This window comes from Ctenopharyngodon idella, chromosome 19 (genome assembly GCF_019924925.1).
Source record: "Ctenopharyngodon idella isolate HZGC_01 chromosome 19, HZGC01, whole genome shotgun sequence".
NCBI classification, from domain to species: Eukaryota; Metazoa; Chordata; class Actinopteri; order Cypriniformes; family Xenocyprididae; genus Ctenopharyngodon; species Ctenopharyngodon idella.
Genome location: NC_067238.1, coordinates 30,578,683 through 30,602,567, shown reverse-complemented (window position 1 = coordinate 30,602,567; position 23,885 = coordinate 30,578,683). Strand labels below are relative to the sequence as shown.

At 37.0% G+C, this 23,885-nt stretch overlaps 1 protein-coding gene across 1 annotated transcript in view; it reads left to right on the top strand.

Annotated features, from left to right (window-relative positions):
• Positions 1-23,885, top strand: part of csmd3b (CUB and Sushi multiple domains 3b) — a 484,809-nt gene that overhangs the window by 346,960 nt on the left and 113,964 nt on the right. The window contains 2 exon segments of the mRNA XM_051873165.1: positions 125-319; positions 540-656. Of these exon segments, the coding sequence (XP_051729125.1) occupies positions 125-319; positions 540-656 (312 nt within the window).

Below are 23,885 nucleotides of genomic sequence, written 5' to 3'. Positions count from 1 at the left end.
AAATGTGTTTGTGTTGTAAAATATTTTTGGCTTCAACCATTAACCACCCATCCCGCAAGCTAAGATATGCCTAAAGTGATTTTCAACCCTTGCTTTTCCTGCACTTTCTCTCCATCTCACACAGCTAAGCTGAGGGAGTCATGCTTTGATCCCGGTAATGTGATGAATGGCACTCGGCTGGGCAGTGACTACAAGCTGGGCTCCACTGTGACCTTCTACTGTGAGGCAGGCTACGTCCTCCAGGGCTATTCCACGCTTACCTGCATTATGGGTGATGATGGCAGGCCTGGCTGGAACAGGGGGCTGCCCAGCTGTCAAGGTAGAGTCCGCAAGTAAAGATGGATGTTTAAGAGAATCTCTGAGAATAAGTTTGCTCTTGCTGCCGTAGACCAAACAAAATTAATCAAACACATAAAATGACTTGTACATGCTTCGCTAGCCAAGATTTTTTTCTATCCAGACCGGTGTCTCAAAAATAGCAGTTCATCATGAATGTTTAAGCACAAAGTAATGAGTGATCTGTGTGTTTGTGTGAACAGCACCATGTGGAAGTCGCTCTACTGGGACAGATGGAACCGTGCTTTCGCCGAATTTCCCAAGGAACTACACGACGGGACAGAGCTGTGTGTACGCTATCTCTGTACCCAGGGAATTTGGTGAGTAACTGAAAATACAAAACAAAATTGGATGCAGTTTCACCACATTTAGCAGAACGTAGCAAAGGCAAAACATACTGGAGTGATGCGTTTAATGTGTTTGGTGTATTTAACATACAAATACTAGAGGCTTTTTGTGACGGGGATATTATTTTAGGCAATATCTATTTATTTTGTCTGAATATGGTTTTAAACATGTTTAACTATGTTAATTAATGCACACAGTCCTAGTTTAAATTCAAAGTCTCGTCATGTCTTGTACATATGACACTATTACATACCATAATATTCATATTATTTTTTAGTGTATAAAATCATATTACTTTGGAATGACTAGTAAACAGTATGCCCTTGAAAAAAGAAGTATGCTTGAATGTGCAAGTTCAAATCTTGAAGGTATATTTTTAAAAGACTGTACTTAGATAATGTAATATTAATGAAATAAAATGTCAGTTAAGTGCACTTTTGTAAGGTCAAATTAAAGTTTTACTTTAAATAAGTACACTTATTTTGATGTGTTGACTAACTGTAGTGTGTTCTTCAATGTATAAGTTAATATATTTTCATTGTACTAAATTGCAACTTGCAATTTCAAGTTTTAATAGAAATGACATATAGTCAGTACATTTGGCAGTACACTAAACATATTTCAAAGACAATGGAATTGTGAAATTACATATAAAAATGTACTTAAATAAGTTGGTCAAAATGCACTCACCTAATTTCATTTAATATAAATTTAAACTGTAATATGTTTTCATTTAGTTACAATTAACATATAATGTTAATACTTCAGTTCGTACTTGAGTATATGCTTTTAAGTATATTATTTCCTATATAAGTATGCTAAAGTGTACTTCTCGTTCACAAGGGTGAGTCTAATCTTAATTATGTTGAAGTATACTAGTCTCCTGTATTCATTTCTATACACATTCAGTTAGCTGTTTCCTAGACAGAAGGTGTGTAGCTTAGCAACTAGCTTCCTCGTCTTTCATTTATACTTGAAAGCCATCTGTCAAGGTGTTGCACAGTAAGAATATTTCATAGTCTGGTGTCACTGCACAAAGACCAGACCTTTCAAACCAGCAGTTGAAAAAGAGATGAAGATATGAACTGAAATTAATTTTGTATCATATGCAGCTTTGAATGAGAGTAACAGTAGTGATGAAGAAGCTACTTTGAAACTGTTGAGCTAAAAGCGACTAATAATTTAAAGTAGTCAAGCTACTCTTTTTAAAAAGCAGATTGCTACTAACTAAAGAGTACCAAATGCATTCAAAGAGGACCTATTATGCTTTTTTACATGTTCAACTTTCTTTAGTGTAATGTTGCTGTTTGAGCATGAAAAAGGTCTGCGAAGTTACAAAGTTCCTCCAGCGGGAGTTATTCTCTATATCAGTGTCACTGTTTCTAAACTCCCTGAAACGCCTCCATTGTAGTCTTGAGTTTTCTTCCGGGAACGAACACGTCAAAATATTCCTCATTTAAATAATTCCCGCCCAAGGCACATGCAGAATAAAGGGGCGGGGCCTAATTGAGTTAGTTAGTAGTGTGTTGAAACTGGCGGTTATGGTAAGGGGCGGGACATTTCCCAAACACACTCGAAGCGCTTGGCCAATCACAACACACGGGTGCAGCTGACCAATCAGAGCACATTGCGCTTTTGAGAAGGAGGGGCTTCATAGAGACAGGAACTAAACAGAGTGTTATTGATAGACTGGGAAGAGAGGAGCTGCAACAATTGAGAATATGGGAAAATAATGTGTTTTTTAAGCATTCAAGCATGAAAACCCAAAAACAAAATCAAAACTTTGTAAAAGGGCATAATAGGTCCTCGTTAAGCTACCTAAAAGGATAGTTCATCCAAACCCGTATGACTTACTTTCTTCAGTGGAACAAAAGAAGATATTTTCAGAAATTTCAAAAAAACAGTTGAGACATCATTCAAAATATATTATTGTCAAATTTGCCCCTATTTGAGTGTGAGCAAAAACACGTTGTTCTTGTGTGTGTCCCTTTAAATGCAAATGAGCTGCTGCTCCCGGCCCCCTTTCCAGAAGAGGGCGGAGCTTTAACAGTTTTTTTTTCAGTTGCTCAACAACAACAAAGCTGGAGAATCTCACGCAGCCAAAATGAGGATTTTAGAATGAAACTGGACGTTTCTGAATGGTTAGTGGATAAATTTATGTAGTTGCTGTGGAGTTGATTCAACTCATCGACTGGCATGTGCCATCATGTTAATCTTTTTTGCAAATCCAGCGTTGAATTGACCCTCGTTTGTGAAGCAGTCCAGCGTAAAATGACGGCATGTCAACAACACTCTACTACAACAACTCTTCCTCTTCCCTAAAGCAGCCCAACATAGCTTCACCCCCTTTGTTGTGTGTTCTCGGGGGCGGGGTTTATGTAAATTTTAGGGTTAGTGATGTCACTAACCCGGGAAGAAGCTCGTTGTAGTCCCTACCAGCCGTTTGTTGTTTTCTTTAAACAGCAATTTCTGTAAAAGAAAATATCTCCCTTTGCATTGAACTTTGAGCGTCGTAACTTGCAGATGTTGTTTATGCTCAAACAGCAACATTACACACTAACTAAAGTTAAAAAGGGAAATCACAATCAACCACCCCTTTACATTTTTGGATAAACTATCCCTTTAATTTATTGAAACAAGTGCAGATTTTGTCAGTAGCTTGTATACCACCCAGAATCACTGACCTGCTGTATTCCAGGGAGGCTTGAAAAGCCTGTGATTGTAATATCCAGACGCCAGTTGGAAAATAGTACAGACATGAAAGTGTGAAATGAGAAAGCACTTCAGACTTCCCTGTCTCTGTCTCTTGTCTTAGATTTCATTTTTGTGCTAAAAGAAAGCCTCTTTGCTATCTCAGTCCTGTACCAAGAAGGCTGTGGTGTTATGAGGTATTTGGTGTTGAAAGGAGAGAAACCATGACAAAAAAAAGAGAAAAATCCCTCCTCTGTAAATGTAGCTGTCAGTTTAACTGTTATGGGGATTTCGGACCTCCCTCACAAGCATCGTTTGGCATTATGTGAGCGGTATGTGATGTCTCCCCCGAGGCCCGTCTCTGGTCATTGGACTGCTTGCACTGTGATGGAAGGTCCTAAATGAGATAGATGTCATTTGAAATGAAGCCTTAATAAAGCGCAAACGGAAAGTGAAAAACATGATAGCTTTGCAAATGAAAAAGATTGAAAATGAATAGTCAGCAACTGAGGTGTTTTAGCCCCTGAAACACATACATCACACCATTGAACGCCCCGTTTTAAACATTGGCATATGTACACGTAGTACTAAACATACTGAGAAATATTGCCTGCTTGTACAGTTCTCAACATAAATATTGACATATTTAAATTTCTCTAAAGTATTTCTGTCAAATGAGTGGGATACAGATTGTGCCAAAGCTTTTTCTCTTACTAGAAGACCAAAAGCAATAAAAAATAAATAGAAAATCAGTATTAGCAGGTAAATGCAAGGGAAAAAAATGATATTTACACTAGTAAAAAAAAAAAAAATCAGAATTTACTGACCCTCATGTCATTCCAAACCTTTCTTTCATTCTTTCTTTTGTGGAACATAAAAGAATATATTTTAAAGAATATGATGAAAGTCAATGAAACGTTCTTCCAAATATTTTCTTTTATGTTCCACAGAAGAAAGAAAGTCATAAAGGTTTAATAGGGTGAATAAATCAATAGTGACAGAATTTTTTGGAGGATTTCATTTTTGGGGTACACTGGCCCATTTAGGAATTGCTTTAATTTTAAATTAATTCATTTGTAATTTAAAAGCTATTCTAAATTCAATGCTGAGTGGTACGCAGCTCTGTTCTTCATGCACTCTAAAAATGCTGGGTTAAAAACAACCTAAGTTGGGTTGAAAATGGACAAACCGGTTCATTTTAAGCAAGTAATACAGTAATTTTTAAACAATAGTTGAGTTAAATAAAACTACCCAGCAGATTGGGCAAACATTTAACCCAACCGCTAGGTTAAAACAACCCATTCGCTGGGTTAAAACAATCCAATCCTTGGGTTAAAACAACCCATTCGCTGGGTTAAAACAATTCAATCCTTCGGTTAAAACAACCCAATCGCTGGGTTAAAACAACCCATTCGCTGGGTTAAAACAATCCAATCACTGGGTTAAAACAATCCAATCCCTGGGTTAAAACAACCCAACCGCTAGGTTAAAACAACCCATTCGCTGGGTTAAAACAACTCAATCCTTCGGTTAAAACAACCCAATCACTGGGTTAAAACGACCCATTCGCTGGGTTAAAACAATTCAATCCTTCGGTTAAAACAACCCATTCGCTGGGTTAAAACAATCCAATCACTGGGTTAAAACAATCCAATCCCTGGGTTAAAACAACCCAGTCGCTGGGTTAAAACAACCCGATCCCTGGGTTAAAACAACCCATTCGCTGGGTTAAAACAACCCAATCCCTGGGTTGAAACATCCCATTCGCTGGGTTGAAACAACCCAATCCCTGGGTTAAGACAACCCATTCGCTGGGTTAAAACAACCCGATCCCTGGGTTAAAACAACCCAATCGCTGGGTTAAAACAACCCATTCGCTGGGTTAAAACAACCCAATCCCTGGGTTGAAACAACCCATTCGCTGGGTTGAAACAACCCAATCCCTGGGTTAAGACAGCCCAATCACTGGGTTAAAACAATCCAATCGCTGGGTTAAAACAACCCAATCGCTGGGTTAAAACAACCCATTCGCTGGGTTAAAACAACCCGATCCCTGGGTTAAAACAACCCATTCTCTGGGTTAAAACAACCCAATCCCTGGGTTGAAACAACCCATTCGCTGGGTTGAAACAACCCAATCCCTGGGTTAAGACAACCCAATCACTGGGTTAAAACAACCCATTCGCTGGGTTAAAGCAGCCCATTCGCTGGGTTAAGACAATGCAATCACTGGGTTTGTCCATTTTCAACCTAACTTGGGTTGTTTTTAACCCAGCATTTTTTAGAGTGTAGGAACGAAGGAATTGTTCATTTATATCGATGGATATTAACCCCAGGTAGAGGTAGAGATCTAGACGTAAACAATCGCAGTAGTTTGTCTTGTTCTCCAGAGCTGCGGTTCAAGCCATTAGTAATGATTGGAATTGCAAAAGGGCTGAGGTTCTTTTACATTAACGAATAATTAGTAAACCAGGCAGTCTTTTAAAGTGATATCCACTTAACATTATCTGCAAAGGTACATCCATTATACTCAATTAACATAGCCAAATGTCACAGTGTGTAACTGTTTAAAAAATGAATAAATGCAGTCTTGGGCAAAATAATGTACAAGACATTTTCAAATGTTTTTTTGCATGCTGCTTTAATTAGTCCTGTTTGGGTTTAGTTTACATTTGTCATCAGCAGTTCTGTTCAAACCATTCAATATGCGAGTTGAACAAGATAATGGTGAAAGAGCAGAAGACAGAAAACTGAACACAAATAGAGAGTGAAAAAAAAGAGAGAGAGAGCAAATCCAGCAAGGGAGATCTATAAGTCTGGTTTGTGCTGATGTTGCTGAGCCTATACATGGACACCTGCTGGGAGGGGGAGCATTTCATTATCATGCACCTGAAGTATCGTCAAACATCCAGGCCAAGAGAGGGAACGATTAAAAGCTTAAAGTGCCTTGTAGAACAAAGCCTGGGCTGAGCGTTTGTGTTGGAGTGGAGATAAATATCTTACGGTTGTCATAAAAGCTTTTGTTTTTGGCTGATTCAAAAACAGCATGAAAGCAGATCATATAAGCCAGAGAAGTTCAGTTTTGTGTATTGATTCTTGAAATATTGTGAAGCCAGTTTTATTGGTGGCCGTGGATTGGGCATACAGTGGCATACACAAACTTGCATTCAATCCATTGAGACTATGAAGGAATCATAAAATGGACATTGCCATTGCTTTGAGTAGTTTTTTGGCGCACAAGACGGTCAAACCTACATTGTTTTTGGCCAATGCCGATGTCTGGAGATCAGAGTGGTCGATTTAATGCTGATATGTGAACATTTATATGAACATCTTTTCATTTTGTAGATGCTTTTATCCAAAGTGATTTACAAAAGAGGAGCAATACAACAAAGTCATTCATGCTTGAGAGACAGTCCTGTGACACAAAGTTCCTGAGAGAAGTTAAAAAGAGTAAAGAAAGTAAAAAAAAATAGTTGTAGGTTTGAGTGGAGTGCTCATTGTTATGCCGTTTTTTGAAGGTAGAGATGGGCTGAGTTCTTCCGATGCCGTTGGGAAGATCTTTCCACCATCGAGGTTCACTGTCTGTGAAGATTCAGGAAGGGAATTTTGTGCCTCTTTTTGTTAGTACCATGAAGCACTGCTCTCACACTAACTGCACATTTCTGGAGGCTATGTACATTCACAGAAGTAAGTGTAGGTGGAAATGTACAGTGCAGATGCAGATCCAGTAACTGATAGCAAATAATATTGCAAAATTGCTGGATTTAAATAACGTATTATGCCCTTTTTCAAAGTATTGATTTTGTTTTTGGTCTCTACTAGAACAGGTTTTCATGCTTGAATGTTCATTATTTTCCTCATATTCTCCATTGTTGCGGCACCTCTCTTCCCAGTCTGTCAGTAATGCTCTGTTTAGTTCCTGTCTCTATAAAGCCCCTCCTTCTGAAAAGCACAATGTGCTCTGATTGGTCGGCTGGAGCAGTGTGTTGTGATTGGTTCATACTTCTGAAATGACCTGCATGCGCAAAAGAATGGTACAAACAGGTTGCCAGGTTTTTACCACAAAATCCACTCAATTGCTTCTCAAAACTAGTCCAAAACTAGCTCAGTCGCGTTCCGTGGGGTATCCCAGTAAAAATCGCATTCCAGGGGTTAAATATCTCGTTAGTGTGGTAGCTTCAACATACAGAGTTGCAAAACAACCTGCAGCAAAAGTGAAAAAGTAATCTAAATCTGCGGGACAATCGCAGACTTGGCAACACACACAGCGCGCTGTCATATGGGAGTAAACATGAAGGGCATTAAAGTAAGCGATTACCCATTTATTTATAGTGTGATCTGCCATGGAAGCTAGCAAAATTATGCACAGGCAATATAAAAAATAAACACAATGATGTGACAAAAGAGTTTTGAAACTTTTATGATACAAGCCCTCATGTTTTGCTTGTATTATAGAGCTGTTTCTATAATACTCATCACTGCCCTCCTACTGACTACCTTTCGCAACTGTCCTGATAACGTTGGGTATGTAAAATCTTTGAATAGACTCCCACGAGCGCAGAATCGTGACGAATGTTGATCTCGAGTGACGTAAAAATCACATGAATTCTGATATGATTGTTCACACTGCGGTCGCATTACAAAACATCTGACCTGTATCGGATTTATAGCACATATGGAAGTGGCACAAATCGGAATTGAAAAGATCAGACTTCATGTGGTCTGTACTGTTCACACTGTCATGGGGAAAACAGATATGAGTCACATGTGGGCAAAAAAAAATCAGATTTGGGCCACATTTACCTGCAGTGTGAACGTAGCCAAAGAGAATAACTCCCGCTGGAGTGATTTTGTAACTTTGCAGACCTTTTTAATGCTCAAACAGCAACATTACACACTAAAGAAAGTTGAACACGCATGATAGGCCCCCTTTCAAAATGAACCAAAATGTGTAAAATTACAAAAAAAATCAAAAACATCCATAAAACACGATAGGTAAAAAGACCCACTGCCAGATATGTTTCCTATTTTATGCATGAACCGTACAATAGTTTGTTAGGATGTTAGATTTACGCTTAAAATAAGAGAAAAAAACATAACAATTTCCCAAAGGTGCAAGAAAACTAAACTTAATTCACAGTGTTCTCTGAGAACAAGTCTAAATATCATTTACAGTTTTGCTCCTTAGGTAATTTCATCCTGTTTCTATATTTTCTACTAGAAAACAAGACATAAATACTCATTAAGGAAAGATTTTCTTGCAGTCTTGAAGAAACAGTAATTATAAAAGATGCACATTACATTGCTAACATTCACTGATCTTTATGATCCCTAATCACAGTGAGCAAACACTTCGGATCTTGCATTCTTCAGAGGGAAACCATCACACACACACACACACACACACACACACACACACACACAAACGTGCACATATATACACAGACGTATCCCATCAGTTCTGATCTGTAGGGCAGAGCTCTGGAGCCCCCTGTTAAAAATGCAGCACTCCACTGCCTTTTTTAATGTTTCATTATTCTGTCACAAAGAATGATGCCGGCAATATTTCAGACAATGACAGGTTTGGTCTGAGAGATGCATTATTCAGAGCATGCACCCCCACCCCATGTTCCCGTCGGCTCCCACCACCCCCGCTGGCCCCGGGCAGTCAATACAAACATGCAGGGGAATCCTCGCTCGCAAACGGTTGGGGGTCATGGGGAAAAATCAAAATTGATGATCTCTGCCTGTTCAAATATTCCACGTTGAAGCCAAAACCTTAAATTACGGCTTCATTACTGCTTTCTGTTTTGGAAACAATTTTCTGCAAGCCATACAAGTGGGCATAATGTGTTTTTAACTGTTGATCAGAGCGCTGCACGAGTGAGCGTGGTTTTCACAGCTTAAGATAGTAAACATTTATGTTGCCAAACAGCACTAAGCCTTGGGTGCCGGAGCTGCGGAGTGGCATGTTGAAGAAGTAATCAGTGCCGCCTCTCAGTGAGATGTTAGTTTTACTTCAGAGCATTAATTATCTGTTAGCTTGTCTTGCAGATTTCAATTTAACGTTGAATCTTTAATCAGTCGAGAACCTTACGTTGAGTTTAAACATATGCTGCGCACCATGCATTAGTCAAACGCTCCTGCGTTCGTTGTTATTATGCGAGAAGCTCGGTCTGGTCGCCTCAGGCATTGTTAATAGGCACTTTGTAGGTGTTACATTAGCAACCTTGTCACCTTTTCCATTAAATTTCAATGTAACATTATTAATATGTTCTTGGAAATTTAGAATCAGCTGTTGGCCGCTCAGTGCCCAATATTTCATTCAAAAAACAAATATTACACTAAAAAAAAATGAACATTCACTGTTGTTAGTTTCACTCAACCATCCTTGTTCACGTTACTTAAAAACTCATGTAACTACATGAACTTAATTTAACTGAGTTGTTTCTACTAAAGCTTTACTTAATAAGTGTGTGTTCAGTCAACTTAACATTGCTGAGTTAAACACACAAATTAATGTTGACATAACTAACTGGGCAGTGGATCTGAAGTTTCCAGCATGCTTTGCAAGGGACTGCATTAGGAGAGTAAATTTAGGGATTAAATTGTTATTTTATGTGTTTTTCAGTAAAGGGAAAGATGTTGTTGGTTTATGTTAGTGTTTAATGTTCAGTTATGTTGGACATTTAGAGCAGTTTCTGTAATGTTTTTTCAATTTTGTGGTCATTATGCAGAAAAGTGGCGCCTGTGTTTAGGCTGTGAGATATTTGAGTCCATTTTGTAGAGCAAACAGTTTATTTAATAAGGTAAATTAAGTCAATAAATGTGTTCACCTTACATAATAATAACTGCACATATTAAAATTATGTAACTGTGACAACTTCTAAAGATTTGTATTTATTCAAAGAAATTTTGTCAGCTTTACTTGAATTTCTTTTGTTCCTACAACTAAATTGTTATTTGTACAAATTACTCAATATAGTTGCGTGGAACCACTTAACACTGCTTTTTTAAGTACATCCAACAATTAATTTTTTTGAGTGATGACATAGAAGCACCATTGGTTCCCCAAAGAACCTTTATTTTTAAGGGTAAAGCAGCTGGTTTCACCATTAAACCTGTAACAGAACAGTGAGAAGATGCCAAAATATTACATAAATTATCTACATTTTGAACTTCAATGTAAAGATTAAATTCACATTCATATATAAACATTATGCATTAGGAATATAGTGTATATATATACTGTATATTATGCATTATTTATACAGTATATATATATATATATATATATATATATATATATATATATATACACTGTATATACCTAATGCAGGTGCAAAAATAATAACTTTTTACATATTAATACTGGTCAGAAAGTAGTTTACATGTAATGTTTAAATTTACTTAGACTGAGAGATATAGTGGCCATTATTATGAAAACATAAATATTTTTTTTTAACTGATATATTGTGGAACTTGAACCTTCCCAGCGTATCCATCTTTAACCACTGTACTACACCCTCCCTGAAGTTATACATGAAGACATGTATGTATGAATGAATGGATGTAACATAAGAGACCATATTAATATTTCAGTATTTTTATTTATCATTAGGAATTTTCTTTAGGGTGCCTTCATATGGAGTTGAAAAATAAGAAAGACTTTCAACATCGTAGCAATTCAAAATTAATGCATATAGAGATATTAAATAAACTCCCTTTTTGAATGCCGGGGGCGACCATTAGAGCAGTTACACTTTCTGTATTTTCTGTCATGGCTGACACTTAGAAATAGTCAACTAAATAGCTTTTCCCCTGGCTGACTCTGACCTCCATACAAACAAACACACTCAAACAGTCACAGTTTCATGTCTTTGACATAGACGCTCTCTTGGAAAGGGATCACTCTTCTCTCTCTACAAAGCTATTCTAAAGCCTGTGAGAATTGGGAATTGCAAGCCCCTGAGCCAAAACATCAAAACAGAACAGAAGTCAAGGCAAAGTTCATTTACCAGGGAGAAAGAGAAAGCAGAGGAACACCAGGGCTCTGTATTAATATTATATTTTGTTGTGTTTCCTGACTCAGTCAGACCAAAGGTGCTAAAGTTCTCTCCTCTGGTAAATCACAGTCAAGCAGGCAGAAAGTGTCATTTCTTGACTTTGCCGTTGGCTAAGGACACTTAAGCACAGTGTTTTCCTAAAGTAATTCTCAAATTAACATCTCAGCGGTGCTTCACTTTTAGTTTCAATACTTCCTTTTTTAGTGAGCTACTAAAAATCTTTGACAGCTGTGAGATTAGTTTGTACAAATGTTTTAACAAGCAGAACAAAAATGGATCAAAGCATTAAGTCTTCTTGTGAATATAAATGTATTCGCAAAACAAAAATATGAGTTAAGGTGATCTGTATACTGTATATACAGTACCATTTAATAATTTGGGGGTCAGATCATTTCAGTCAGCAATTATGCATTAAAAGATCAAAAATGTAAATGTGTGTGTATATATATACAAAATATTTCCATTTCAAATAAATTAAGTTCTTTTGAACTTTCTGTTCATCAAAGAATCCAGAAAAAAAAATGCATCACAGTTTCCACAAAAATATGAAGCCGCACAACTGTTTTCAACATTGATAATGATCAGAAATGTTTCTTGAGCAGCAAATCAGCATATTAGAATGATTTCTGAAGGATCATGTGGCACTGAAGACTGAAGTAATATATATGGAGTATATATGTATATACTTGTTTACTAGTCAAGTCATCAAGGTTAATGTCAGCTGATTGTCAGGGTCAGTGCACCCATAAACATGCACATTGATGCCATCTTGGCTATTGTCCAGGTAATTAGCAAAGAAGCATTCATAGTCAATCATAATTATCTAAGTGCTTACACCGCGCTCTGATGCACCATAACAGAGCACAAGCCTGTCTTCAGTGATTATTGCTTAAACTTACGTGTGCGGTTCACAAGTATACATGCTCTGAATTACATAGTCTTGCTGTTCATACACAGATATTTGATTTTACTTTACTGAAAGTGCAGTTTTATAGCCATGATGGTAAAAATGAAATGCATAGTTATTGACTTCAGTCTGTTTGACTATAGATAGAATCCGAGGATGACATAGTGGCAGCAACAAACACAACTGTACTTTAGTCTTGAGTTGATGATTTTGTCTGAAGTAAATTTGGAGTACACCTATTAGAGGGACACTGCAAGGCACTTAACCCTTGGAGCAACCTGCTGTTAAGTGCCTTCCTCAAGGGCACGATGATTGTGCTTCTTGTTCTGAGGGATTGCTTACCACTTTCCCAGAGGTTTAACCCTCAAGACTTTCAACATTGATATTGATAATTAACTTTTTTCCTCCTTGAACAATTATGCATGTTTTCCTTTTTGGTGAATTTTGGATTTGGATTATTTATCACACTGCAAAATTAAGCACTGTTTTGATAAATTAAAAAATATATTTTTTTATTATTTTATTTTATTTTACAAGTTCCTATTTATATTTTAGTTTCTAAAAATATTGATTCAAGTTGTGCCCCAAATGACGCACTATACACTTATGCACTTATACATGTACTTATGCGCTATTAACCTATAATGCCCCTTTTACAAGTCTCTAGTGTCCCCAGAATGTGTCTGTGAAGTTTTAGCTCAAAATACCCCACAGATCATTTATCATAGCTTGTCAAATTTGCCGCTATTTGGGTTTGAGCAAAAACACGCCGTTTTTGTGTGTGTCCCTTTAAATGCAAATGAGCTGCTGCTCCCGGCCCCCTTTCCAGAAGAGGGCGGAGCTTTAACAGCTCGCGCTTCGGTTGCTCAACAACAACAAAGCTGGAGAATCTTACGCAGCCAAAATGAGGATTGTCAGTAACGGTGTTCAGCCTTACATTGTTCAAACCGGAGTCGACACTGATGGAGAGACTCAGGAAGAAGTTACAACTTTTAGAATGAAACTGGACATTTCTGAATGGTTAGTGGATAAATTTATGTAGTTGCTGGATTTGATTCAACTCAATTAGCATTTTTGTGCAAATCCAGCGTTGAATTGACCCTCGTTTGTGAAGCAGTCCGGCATAAAATGATGACAACAACACTCTACTACAACAACTCTTCCTCTTCCCTAAAGCAGCCCAACATGGCCTCACCCCCTTTTGTTGTGTGTTCTCGGGGGCGGGGTTTATGTAAATTTTAAGGTTAGTGATGTCACTAACCCAGGAAGAAGCTCGTTGTAGTCCCTACTCACTGTTTTTTGTAGTCCTTAAACGGCGATTTCTGTAAAAGAAAATATCTCACTTTGCATTGAACTTTGAGCGTCGGAACATTGCAGATGTTGTTTATGATCAAACAGCAACATTACACACTAACTAAAGTTAAAAAAGTTAAATCATAATCAACCACCCCATTAAATAACCAGCCAGTGTTCAGAGCTGCCTCAAGTGTTTATTTTTTATCCCTCAATTTAATGCAATGAGAAAAAGAAAATATTTCCACCTACTGCAATGTCTATGTTTAGAACTAAACAGACTTTTAGAGCTACTCCCCTCTGTTTTCTCATTCTCCACATCTGCGTGCAGCATGTGTTGATTCCTCTGTCCCCACCATGTGGTGAGCGGAGAAGGTGCTATCTATCCTCAACACACAGAACTGCAGATAGAACATCCTTCACTGATAACAGACGCACAGGTGGCGATGCTTTTTTTTCGCTGCCTTGCTGTATTTTCACTCCTGTCTGAATATGTTGTTGTTTGTGGATATTGCACCAGGGACCAACCTGATTTTGATATGTCCAGGGTTCATACATGTTATCTATCAATTATTCATTTAGAGGGAAAATGGCTTGTGGGTCATGTTTACAGGATAATATTTCATGTGGGCTGTGAAAAAGAAAAACCCTGAACCTTTGTGGCATTTTTGGATACAGATGTGAAGCGTAATTTTAGGTTTGAGCATTTCTGCTGATTTGTCAGTCTCCGGTGAAGGTTGTGCATGTGAACGTGTCTTATCCTCACTTGCTTTTCTCCTGCACATCCAATGCGCCCTGAGGAATCTCCCACCTCAAAGAGATTCTGGCAGATTGTGCACGAGCATCTCTGTCCCTACGGGACGGGCATTGATGTGCGAGGCGGATGTCCAGCCCATGCCTGCAAATCCAGACAGGTGTGCTAGGAATCAGAGCAAAGACCTCTGCCATCTCGCCCCGAGCAAGAAGATAGCCCTGGGGTATATATCTCTGCTTGAGTGACCTCTCTCCTCTGAGTCTAACTGAGAGCCTCTCCATGTAAAGAGAGAGTCTAATAAGAGAACAAAAACATGGAGAGGCTTGGACTGCATACTGAACAGTGATATGCGTTATATGCACTGTGTGCATGTCTGGATTGGTGCACTCGCTCATTAACTGTATAGGATACTCGTGCAGATAGTGGAACGATGATCTGACCATTAATTTCCATGGAAACAGCACATGTCTGGGAAAGCAGTGCTTGCCTAAGAAAAGACATCTGAACAATACCGCCATTTTGATGCAGGACTGACGCCACACAGCCACCAGCTTTACACCTCATCCAGGGATACTGTAGTTTAAGTTTTAGTTTAGTTTTATTTGTTTCATTTTCTATTTTTCTTTTTTACTTAGTTTAGTTTTTGTTAGTCGTTGTTAGTTTTAAATGTGTTGTCAAGTTTCATTTTTTGACTTTAAAAAAATACTGGAACATTGGAAAATACTTTATATTCCATATGCTGAAGTATATGTTCAATGTTAAAATTATGGAACACTTGCCGTGTTGGGAAAAGTTTTAGCTGGACCACTCACATTTTAATTGCATATTTTTGGTAACACTTTATTTTAGGGTCTTTTAACTAGTTGCTTATTAGCTTGCATATTACTAGAATATTGGCTGTTTATTAGTACTTATAAAGCACATATTAATGCCTTATTCTACATGACTTTATTCTACATTCTTAATCCTACCCTATACCTAAACTTAAATACCTTACTAACTATTAATAAGCAGTAAATTAGGAGTTTATTGAGGGAAAAGTCATAGTTAATAGTAAATATGTGCTCCCTATACTAAAGTGTTACCATATTTTGTACAGAAAGGTTGATGAAAACCTAAAGATTTAGGGTTATTGCCTATTATCTTCTGTGCAATATAACTGGACATCCAAATTTCATTGTGATTTCATGGACATTTCAGGTTTTATTGCACTTAATATGAGCTGATAACTTGATCAGCCATCTCTAACCCAATCTTAACCTAACCTCGAGTCATGCTTCAGGTGAAAAATTTTAACATGTATGATCACAATTCATTTATTTATTTTTTTCACTCTCTGAAATGAAACATCCATATTCTGCATAATTCTTAAAGGGATAGTACACCCAAAAATGAAAATTGTCACCTTTTACTCACCACCTCATGCTATTCCAAACTAGATTTCTTCTGTGGGACTCAAAAGATATTTTTGAAAAAATTTTGAACGGTTGTTGTCCATAAAATGAAAGTCATTTTAGACCCACTGACTTTCATCGTATAGAAAAAAAAAACACTGAGACATTGTTCAAAAGATCACCTTTGGAAAGTCATGTTCAGAATGACATTTTTGGGGGGATGAACTACTACCTTAACATTGGTCTAAATATTAAATAGAGTTGCTTATAAGGTATTTGTGCTGTTGCTTTCCTTTCCAGCACAACAGGGTGTTTCTATCAAGGGATATTTTTATTTTGCTCTAACTGCAAGAACACTGCAGGACTGGTATCCCAGCGTGCTTTGCAGATTATGCTAATGAAAGTAAATTGAAATCATGCCTCTCTCCACCTGAGTTGTCACAGGGAGAAGGAAAGGTGTGTCCCCTCCCCATTCACTTCTGTTTCTTTCAAAGAGCAAATTGAATTGGTGATCGAGTCCAGCTCCAGAGATGGAGAGACAGGGAACCACAAAGCTATTTTTTATTTCTGAGTTGTGTAAGTCGTGAGAAAAGAGGGAAAAGGTGTGAATTAATCACAGGCCTCATTTCCATAGCAGCCGGTAAGCATCTGTCAGTGTGTGTTAAGCGTAAGAGGACGTATGGAAAAGGCCAATCTTCTGCAGTGGAGAAAGAAACTGTGAATTAAACCCAAAGCCCCCGCGAGCGTGATGAAAACAATCTACATGTGAGTGATGCTTGTCATACTTGTTTTCATAACATACGGATGTGTCTGCCCTACATGAGTGCTCAAAGACATAGTAAAAAGTACGGTACAAAATAGAGCCACAAACTCCAAAATGTTTTTTTTTTATAATTATTATTATTATTATTATTATTTCTACAAAAATGGTCAGTGAAAAGAGCATGTTTATTGTGAAAATTAAATAGTCAACATTTATAAAATGAGCTCATTTAAAACAATTAAAAAATCAAACAAAAACATGCTATAACACTGCAAAATTTAAAATACTGAATTAAATTATATTATATAAATATATGTAACTAATTTGTAATATAATATAAAATAATATAATTGGATAATTTATCTAACATCCACTACTGAAAAATGTGGGTCGGTAAGTTTTTTTTTTTTGTAATGTTTTTGAAAGAAGCCTCTGCTTATTTAAACAAAAAAATACAGTACAAACAGTAAAAATTGTGAAATATTATTACAATTTAAAACAACTGTTTTCTATTTGAATACATGTTCTTCAACCAATACGCCTATATAGGTCGTTTGTCACTTCCCTAAAATATGACCCATAGGAACGTTTACTAAAGTTGCGCCCCTATCGACAACAGGACACTTTCATTTTAATGCATTGTTCCCTTTTATCTGCGTCATATTTCGGGTTTTGCGTAGCTCAATTGGCAGAGCATTGCAATATATAACAATATGCAATCATGTGATCATGCGATCGTGGGTTCGATCCCAGGAAACGCATGTGTTCATAAAGAGTATATGCACTATAAATCACTAAGAGTATGTTTAGGGTTGGGGTAGGTGTAGTCGTTAATAAAAAAAAAGAGTTTTGCTAAATGGAAATAAGACAAATGTAAAAAGTCATTGCATTTAAACACGCATTTAACGACAGTCAAACACGTAAGACGTAACACGACACTGTCATTATTTTTATGCCAGCTAGAGGGCGCATGACTTCAAAACGTAAATATAGGTCGTAATAAGGTGCTTGAAAAAACGACTATATAGAGGACAGTCTCGAATATATAGTAAAATGTAATTTATTCCTGTGATCAAAGCTGAATTTTCAGCATCATTACTCTAGTCTTCAGTGTCACATGATCCTTCAGAAATCATTCTAATATGCTGATTTGCTGCTCAAGAAAAATTTATTACTGTTATCAATGTTGAATACAGTTGTGCTGCATAATATTCTTTGATCAAATGAAAGTTCAAAAGAATAGCATTTATTTGCGATGGAGATTTTTTGTAACAATGTAAAAATCTTATTGACCCCAGGCTTTAAAAGGTTATGTATCTAACAGTTTTCACAACACAAAATGGGGTTTGTGCATCTAATGCTTTTAAAGTGAGCGATGGGACAGAAAGTGTACCCTATTAGTCGAAAAAGCCAATACTATAAATAGAATTCTGCCCAATTAGTATTCTGTTTGTGAGAGGACAGCTGGAGGAGTGTGTAAACCATCAGAGCTGTGAATATTGATTCATGCATCTTCTCGTTTTATCTTTATCAGAATAGTTTTTTTTTGAGGATTATTTTATTTTGTTCCCTGTCAGAGTGTCGCAGAGACCTTTGCTTCAGTCCAAGTGCTGCTCACATGTCATGCACACATCCAGCTTCAAATGGCACTTCTCAAAAAAGGGCTACGCAAAAGAAAGTGTAAGGAATGGCATCAAAAAGCCGAGGATGAGCTACAGTATGTGTCAGGAATTACTAAACTCTGACTCCTGAACCATCTTTCTCAGTTGTCTGTAAATGTAATCTGGATTTCCTTCCAGTGATACCTAGACTTTTAAGTGTACAGTGCAAAAAAAAAAAATATATATATATATACAAATATCTAAACTTAATACTTAAATTAAGATACATTTACTTGAGAAGCAAGATATTAGGTCTTGCCTAACATAAGAAAAAATATCTTCTTGTGACAGATAGTTTTCATAACTACTCTTTTTAAGTTCTTAACTTAATATTTGAAAATGTACCCTATTTAATGTGTTATTTTAAAAACAATCGATTGCAACTGCATTGCATTTATAAGATATTGAATTAGTTTCCTAAATGCATCAAGTAGCACTTAAGTATGTCATTTTCTAAGGTCTGACATATTAAATACATTAATACATTACTTATTTTGAGCTGAACTATTAGCTGAACTTTTACTAAAATTGCAACTGAGTACAAACACATTCTATTACACTTGACATGCATTTTATTATATATATATACCTATTTTGAGTTCTGCTATTTAAATGCATTTGGATACATTTGAAATTACATTTTAATGTTATATGAATATTACATCAAAACATTTAGTCTACATTTTGTTGTCCCAAAACAGTGCATTTTAAGCCAAATTTCTCTCAGCTTCACTATACAAAAGCAGTCCCTGATGAAGATGTCACCCTGTCTTCATCTTTAAAACTGTCCCTTGCCCTAATGTAATTATAATGTGTTTAGTATGATTACAACCGTGTACTACTTAAGCCTTGTACATTATTAATATGTGTGTAAAAGCGTGCGTAAAGAGATCCGTCTTTTGTTGAGATTCACATTCTAAAATAAATGAATAAATAAACTGTAAACTGGCACAATATCATTTCATTTTTCCTCCCCTTCCAAATTGATTTGTTTTCTCTCATTGCCCCATTTTGTTTGGTGCATGCGAGCGAAACCTTAACGGGCACAATTGTTTTCTGACATGAAGTGGTAATTGTCTTGGCATCGCTAAAGCCTTGGAGATGGGAAACTCAAGAATAATGGATTGAGGACCGCCACTATCTTCCCTTCTATTGTTCTTATCAAAGGCATAGGGGACGAGTCTGCTCCCAGCACGCAAGTTGGCAGCAGACTTGATGAGCCGTGATTCATTTTCCAGAGTTTGCAGCCACCTTCAGTAACAGCCTAATTTCATAAGTACCCACAATGCACACTATAGCTGCGTTCCAGTTGTCGAAGGCTGCCTACTGCCTACATAGGCAGCCGTCATCTACGGTACACTCTAAAGGCCCTAACACACCAAGCCGACTGTCTGCGGTTAGGCTGTCGTTTAGCGTCGACAAGTCGCGCAGAAGTCGTGTGAGTTGCAGGTGTCTGTAGTCCTGTTGGTGTGTTCAAGCACAGCTTTTTGGATGAGACGCAGGCGACAACACAGGGCTAGTTCTTTTACATCGACTTAATGTATCATGGCCTTTAATACCAATTCACACCGCACCGACAGAAAGCAACAGACACTTCATCGGGTTTTGCTGTATCAGTGTTACCCCTGTCGCTGTTGCTCGGCTCTCGTTTTTACCGATTGAACATGTTGAATCAGCTTTTGTCAGATCTTGGAATGTGTGAGAAGTGACTTACTATTATCTGGTGTCTGTCGGCGTTGGTTGTTGCAGTGTGAATTGGCCTTTAGAAGAAAAGGTTCTAAATAGAACTTTAAAGGGTTCCATCAGGCAATTCATATATAAACCACTTGATAAATAGATAATTGTATGGATTTAGTCCCATAGAAGTCCCCCTGAAATCGAAATTTAAGTTTTTTAGCTTTTAGTATGAATATGTTAGCCTTAGTGTTATGAATAAGTTGGTGTGTTCCAAAACAATGAAAAAATTTGCATTTAGGAGATATAAGCTTTCAAAACTTACAGTCTCTCACTTCCGCTAAAATGGATCACAGATTTTCATGACATCACCTTCTCATCAAATCTTCTGTCCAATCAAATGCTCTCTAAAATCTGAAGTCCCACCCCCTCCTACACTATAAACAGATGCTGAAGCTGCGGCTGAAATCGGTCATTTGTTCACACATTTACTAGTTTCTATATGGTGAATGGCACATAGTGCACTATATAGAGTGCACTATATACGATTCAGACAGTGTAGATATGCTTTCCATCGACACGAATGAAAGAGTCTGCTCTGGCCCAGGGACACGAGAGCACAGAGCGGATCATATCTGCGAGTCGGCTCAGACCACAAAAGGTATCGGACACATTTAAATTCTGCACAGAATGTTATATTTTAAAGAGATATAGAGGAGATTAGGAGGAGAAACGGTTAGATATTAAAAGGAAACAGAGGTTTTACTGAGTTTAACGGCTCTGGCTGAGCTGTGATATAAACAAAACGCTATTGGCTGTTTTTAAAAAGGGGCGGGGCTGTTCGATATATCACCCCGTCTTCCTGTTTCAGTTGAAATTGCGTCAACACATTGAATAACGCTGCACGTTCCAAGACACTTCAGTGGGCCTTTAAGGCTGTTTTTTCATGCATCGGTCAGTTTTGAGATTTTGGGCTTTTTGGCTTTTCATTGTGTTTTTTTTTCAGACTAGAGGAAAGAAAACATACAAAATACACTTTTAAGTGTATCTTTTATAGCACTTTATATATTTGTGTCTGTAGATTTCAATTACAGTACATACATATCTTTAAAGGCCGTTTTCTCAAAATGAGTTTTCTTTTTTGTTTGTTTTTTTGTTTTTTGTGAGAAATCTCCACTTCACTAGCTTTACTTGCACCAAACTTTACTGTTTTATTCCTATCTATATTCTGAAGGTTTTTATAGAGGGGTTTGTTCATATATAATTTGCCTGATTTTATACGTTTTATTCCTAAAAAAATGTTTGTTTGTTTGTTTTTTTTCTGGCTGTTGACAGTATTTTCTGAGTAATAAAAAGAGATATCCGAATTCCCTTTGTAAAAACCTTTGGCTATGTCAAAAAAAGAAATGAAACAAGAATTTTGAATCTAGAAATTTTTGTTCTAGAAATGTATGCAAATGAGTGCATATTTAAATAGATAATGCCTCATTTGCATATTAAAACATAACATTTCAGAAAACTTGCAATACAAAGACAATCTTTGCAGTTATTAATGTAATCAATCAACGTGAAGTATGGTGATATCTATTCGGTTTTTAATTCACTTTTTATTTTAATTAAATGTTATGAATTAAACAACTTGTAAAAATACTTTATTAGTAGAACAAAAATTAAATAACCCATTAAACATGAAAGTATTATGCAATCATTTAAGACATTTCTCCTTATATACAACCTTTTTTGACATAAAAGGTCATTTAAAATTGGGTCAAGAACCCTAGAGTTCTATATAGAACCCTATTTTTCACTGAGTTTCCTACCGTTTGTACCCAGCTTTTGTCTTGTTTTTGCCTTACTGAGCCAATGGAAGTCAAAATGACAGACATGGAGGTGTAGTAAATGTAAATTAAACCAAAGTTTTCCAATTATTTCAGTGTGTGATTTTACTGACCAATATCACCTTGTTTATGATGTTAGTCAGTGAAATCAAACCGGTGAAAAATGTCATTTGTTGTCCAGAACTGTGCAGCAGGTGCCGCCGCATGCAATGCCAATAAAGCCAATCAGGTCCAGGTAATCAAGCTCTTTGTTTACCTCAAATGACAAATAAATCATTTTTCCAAAATTGGTTTCTGCAAGAGTTTGATTACACGCTTGTATTGCCGAGCAGAGAACTGTTTAATCACACAGTGGCGTATGAGGCGCTCCATCGATCCTCAGAGCTCTGCTGAATCACTGGAATCTGTGCCAAATTTCAAAGACACGGTTAAGGATGTAGTCTGAGCCCTTTGAGCTGAAGAATAGAGTCATTTCCTTATATCTCTCCATTTACATCATGACTTTACAGCCAAGAACTAATTTCATCCACTCCTGAGAACTGCATTTTGATGCTTGGTTTCTATATTTAAAGCCTTTTTTTAATTAATTTCACCATGGAAACAAGAGAGCGATGCCAATGAGGTCAGTAGAATCCATACACATACAACTTTTTCCCCAAGTTTTGTTCGTCGTACAATGTTTTGTTTAATCTTCTGTAATCCTTAAGATATAGGGTAGGGATTTGATGTAATGATGATGAGTAGCATACTAATGATTTTCTCCTAATGGTGGAAACATCAAAGCATTGGACGGCAAACGAGACTGTAACAAGTGCGCCCAGTGGAGGACAAAACCGACGCACAGTAGCACTCATGATACAGGGAGATGTTACAGCATGATAGCCAATTTAAAAGTTTTAAATAAACACACAGCCTTATTACCTCCGAGAGCTCTCACTGGTGTAAAATGCGCAGATCCATTGAAGACAAATGGTTCTGCGTCATGTATTCGCATACAAGTACTTTGGCTTCTAATTGGGAATTTAAATGTTTGTGAAGTAAATGAGTAATACATGCAGAAAACCTTTCAGGATACATTTGCTGCTTATAAAGCTTCCAGCTGGGATCTTACTTTGAGAGGTCACTTTGGTGTAGGCTACATTATGGCTGATAAATGGTCAAGTTAAATATATATATATATATATATATTTTGCCTAAATGAATATAAAATTTTAAATACTACAAGTACATCTGGGCATCACAACATTATAATGAACAGTGTAACATTCATTTTAAGATCTAGATACAGATTTACAATTTAACAGCATTATTAAATTATCATAGTTTAAAAAAAAAAGTAGCATTAGATGATAGCAAAGGTAATCAAAATGTAAAAGTGTATATCATAGTGTTATTTTAGTTTTTTTAAATACATTAAATACATTAATTTCGAGTCATAAAAGCATTCTGAGGTGCAAGTACATTCTCAGACTCAGCCGAACGCACGAGTGCTCTTCTTCATGAGCATTTGAGCATGCAGTTAAAAAACAGCCTAGGGCGCCATCTGCTGTTAAAAACTAAGCTCAGAATAGATTTGCAGTGCATTTGGAAAATATCAGAAGCAATCCACGAATTGCGATGCATCGATATATTGTCCCAGCCTTAATATACATATATATATTCGGCAACAGCGTCTCTAATAACATGTCCTTACTGTATGTGTGTGTGTGTGGGAGAGAGAGTGGGAGGAAGGGAGTATGCACTTTCCTTACATAATAAAAAGTAATTTTGTGGCAAAAACGTGGAAATAATTTGTCATTTTTATCCTATTGTGTACTATATTTATTTGCTTGGTCAGTGCATTGTGAGTTTTGGTTCTTTTGCTGTTGTCGGCTGTAAGGACGTTTGAAATAAATGAAATCATTTGGCGAAGTGATATAGAACTGTAATGCGGTCAAGACCTGCCTGGAACTACTTTAGCCACGTGTTTCCCTGAAAATAATTGCACACCTTAGAACAGGGGTCTCCAAACTTGGTCCTGGAGGGCCACTGTCCTGCAGAGTTTAACTCCAACGCCAATTAAACACTTCTGAACCAGCTAATCAAGATCTAATACTAGAAACTTCCAGGCAGGTATGTTGAGGCAAGTTGGAGCTAAACTCTGCAGGACAGTGGCCC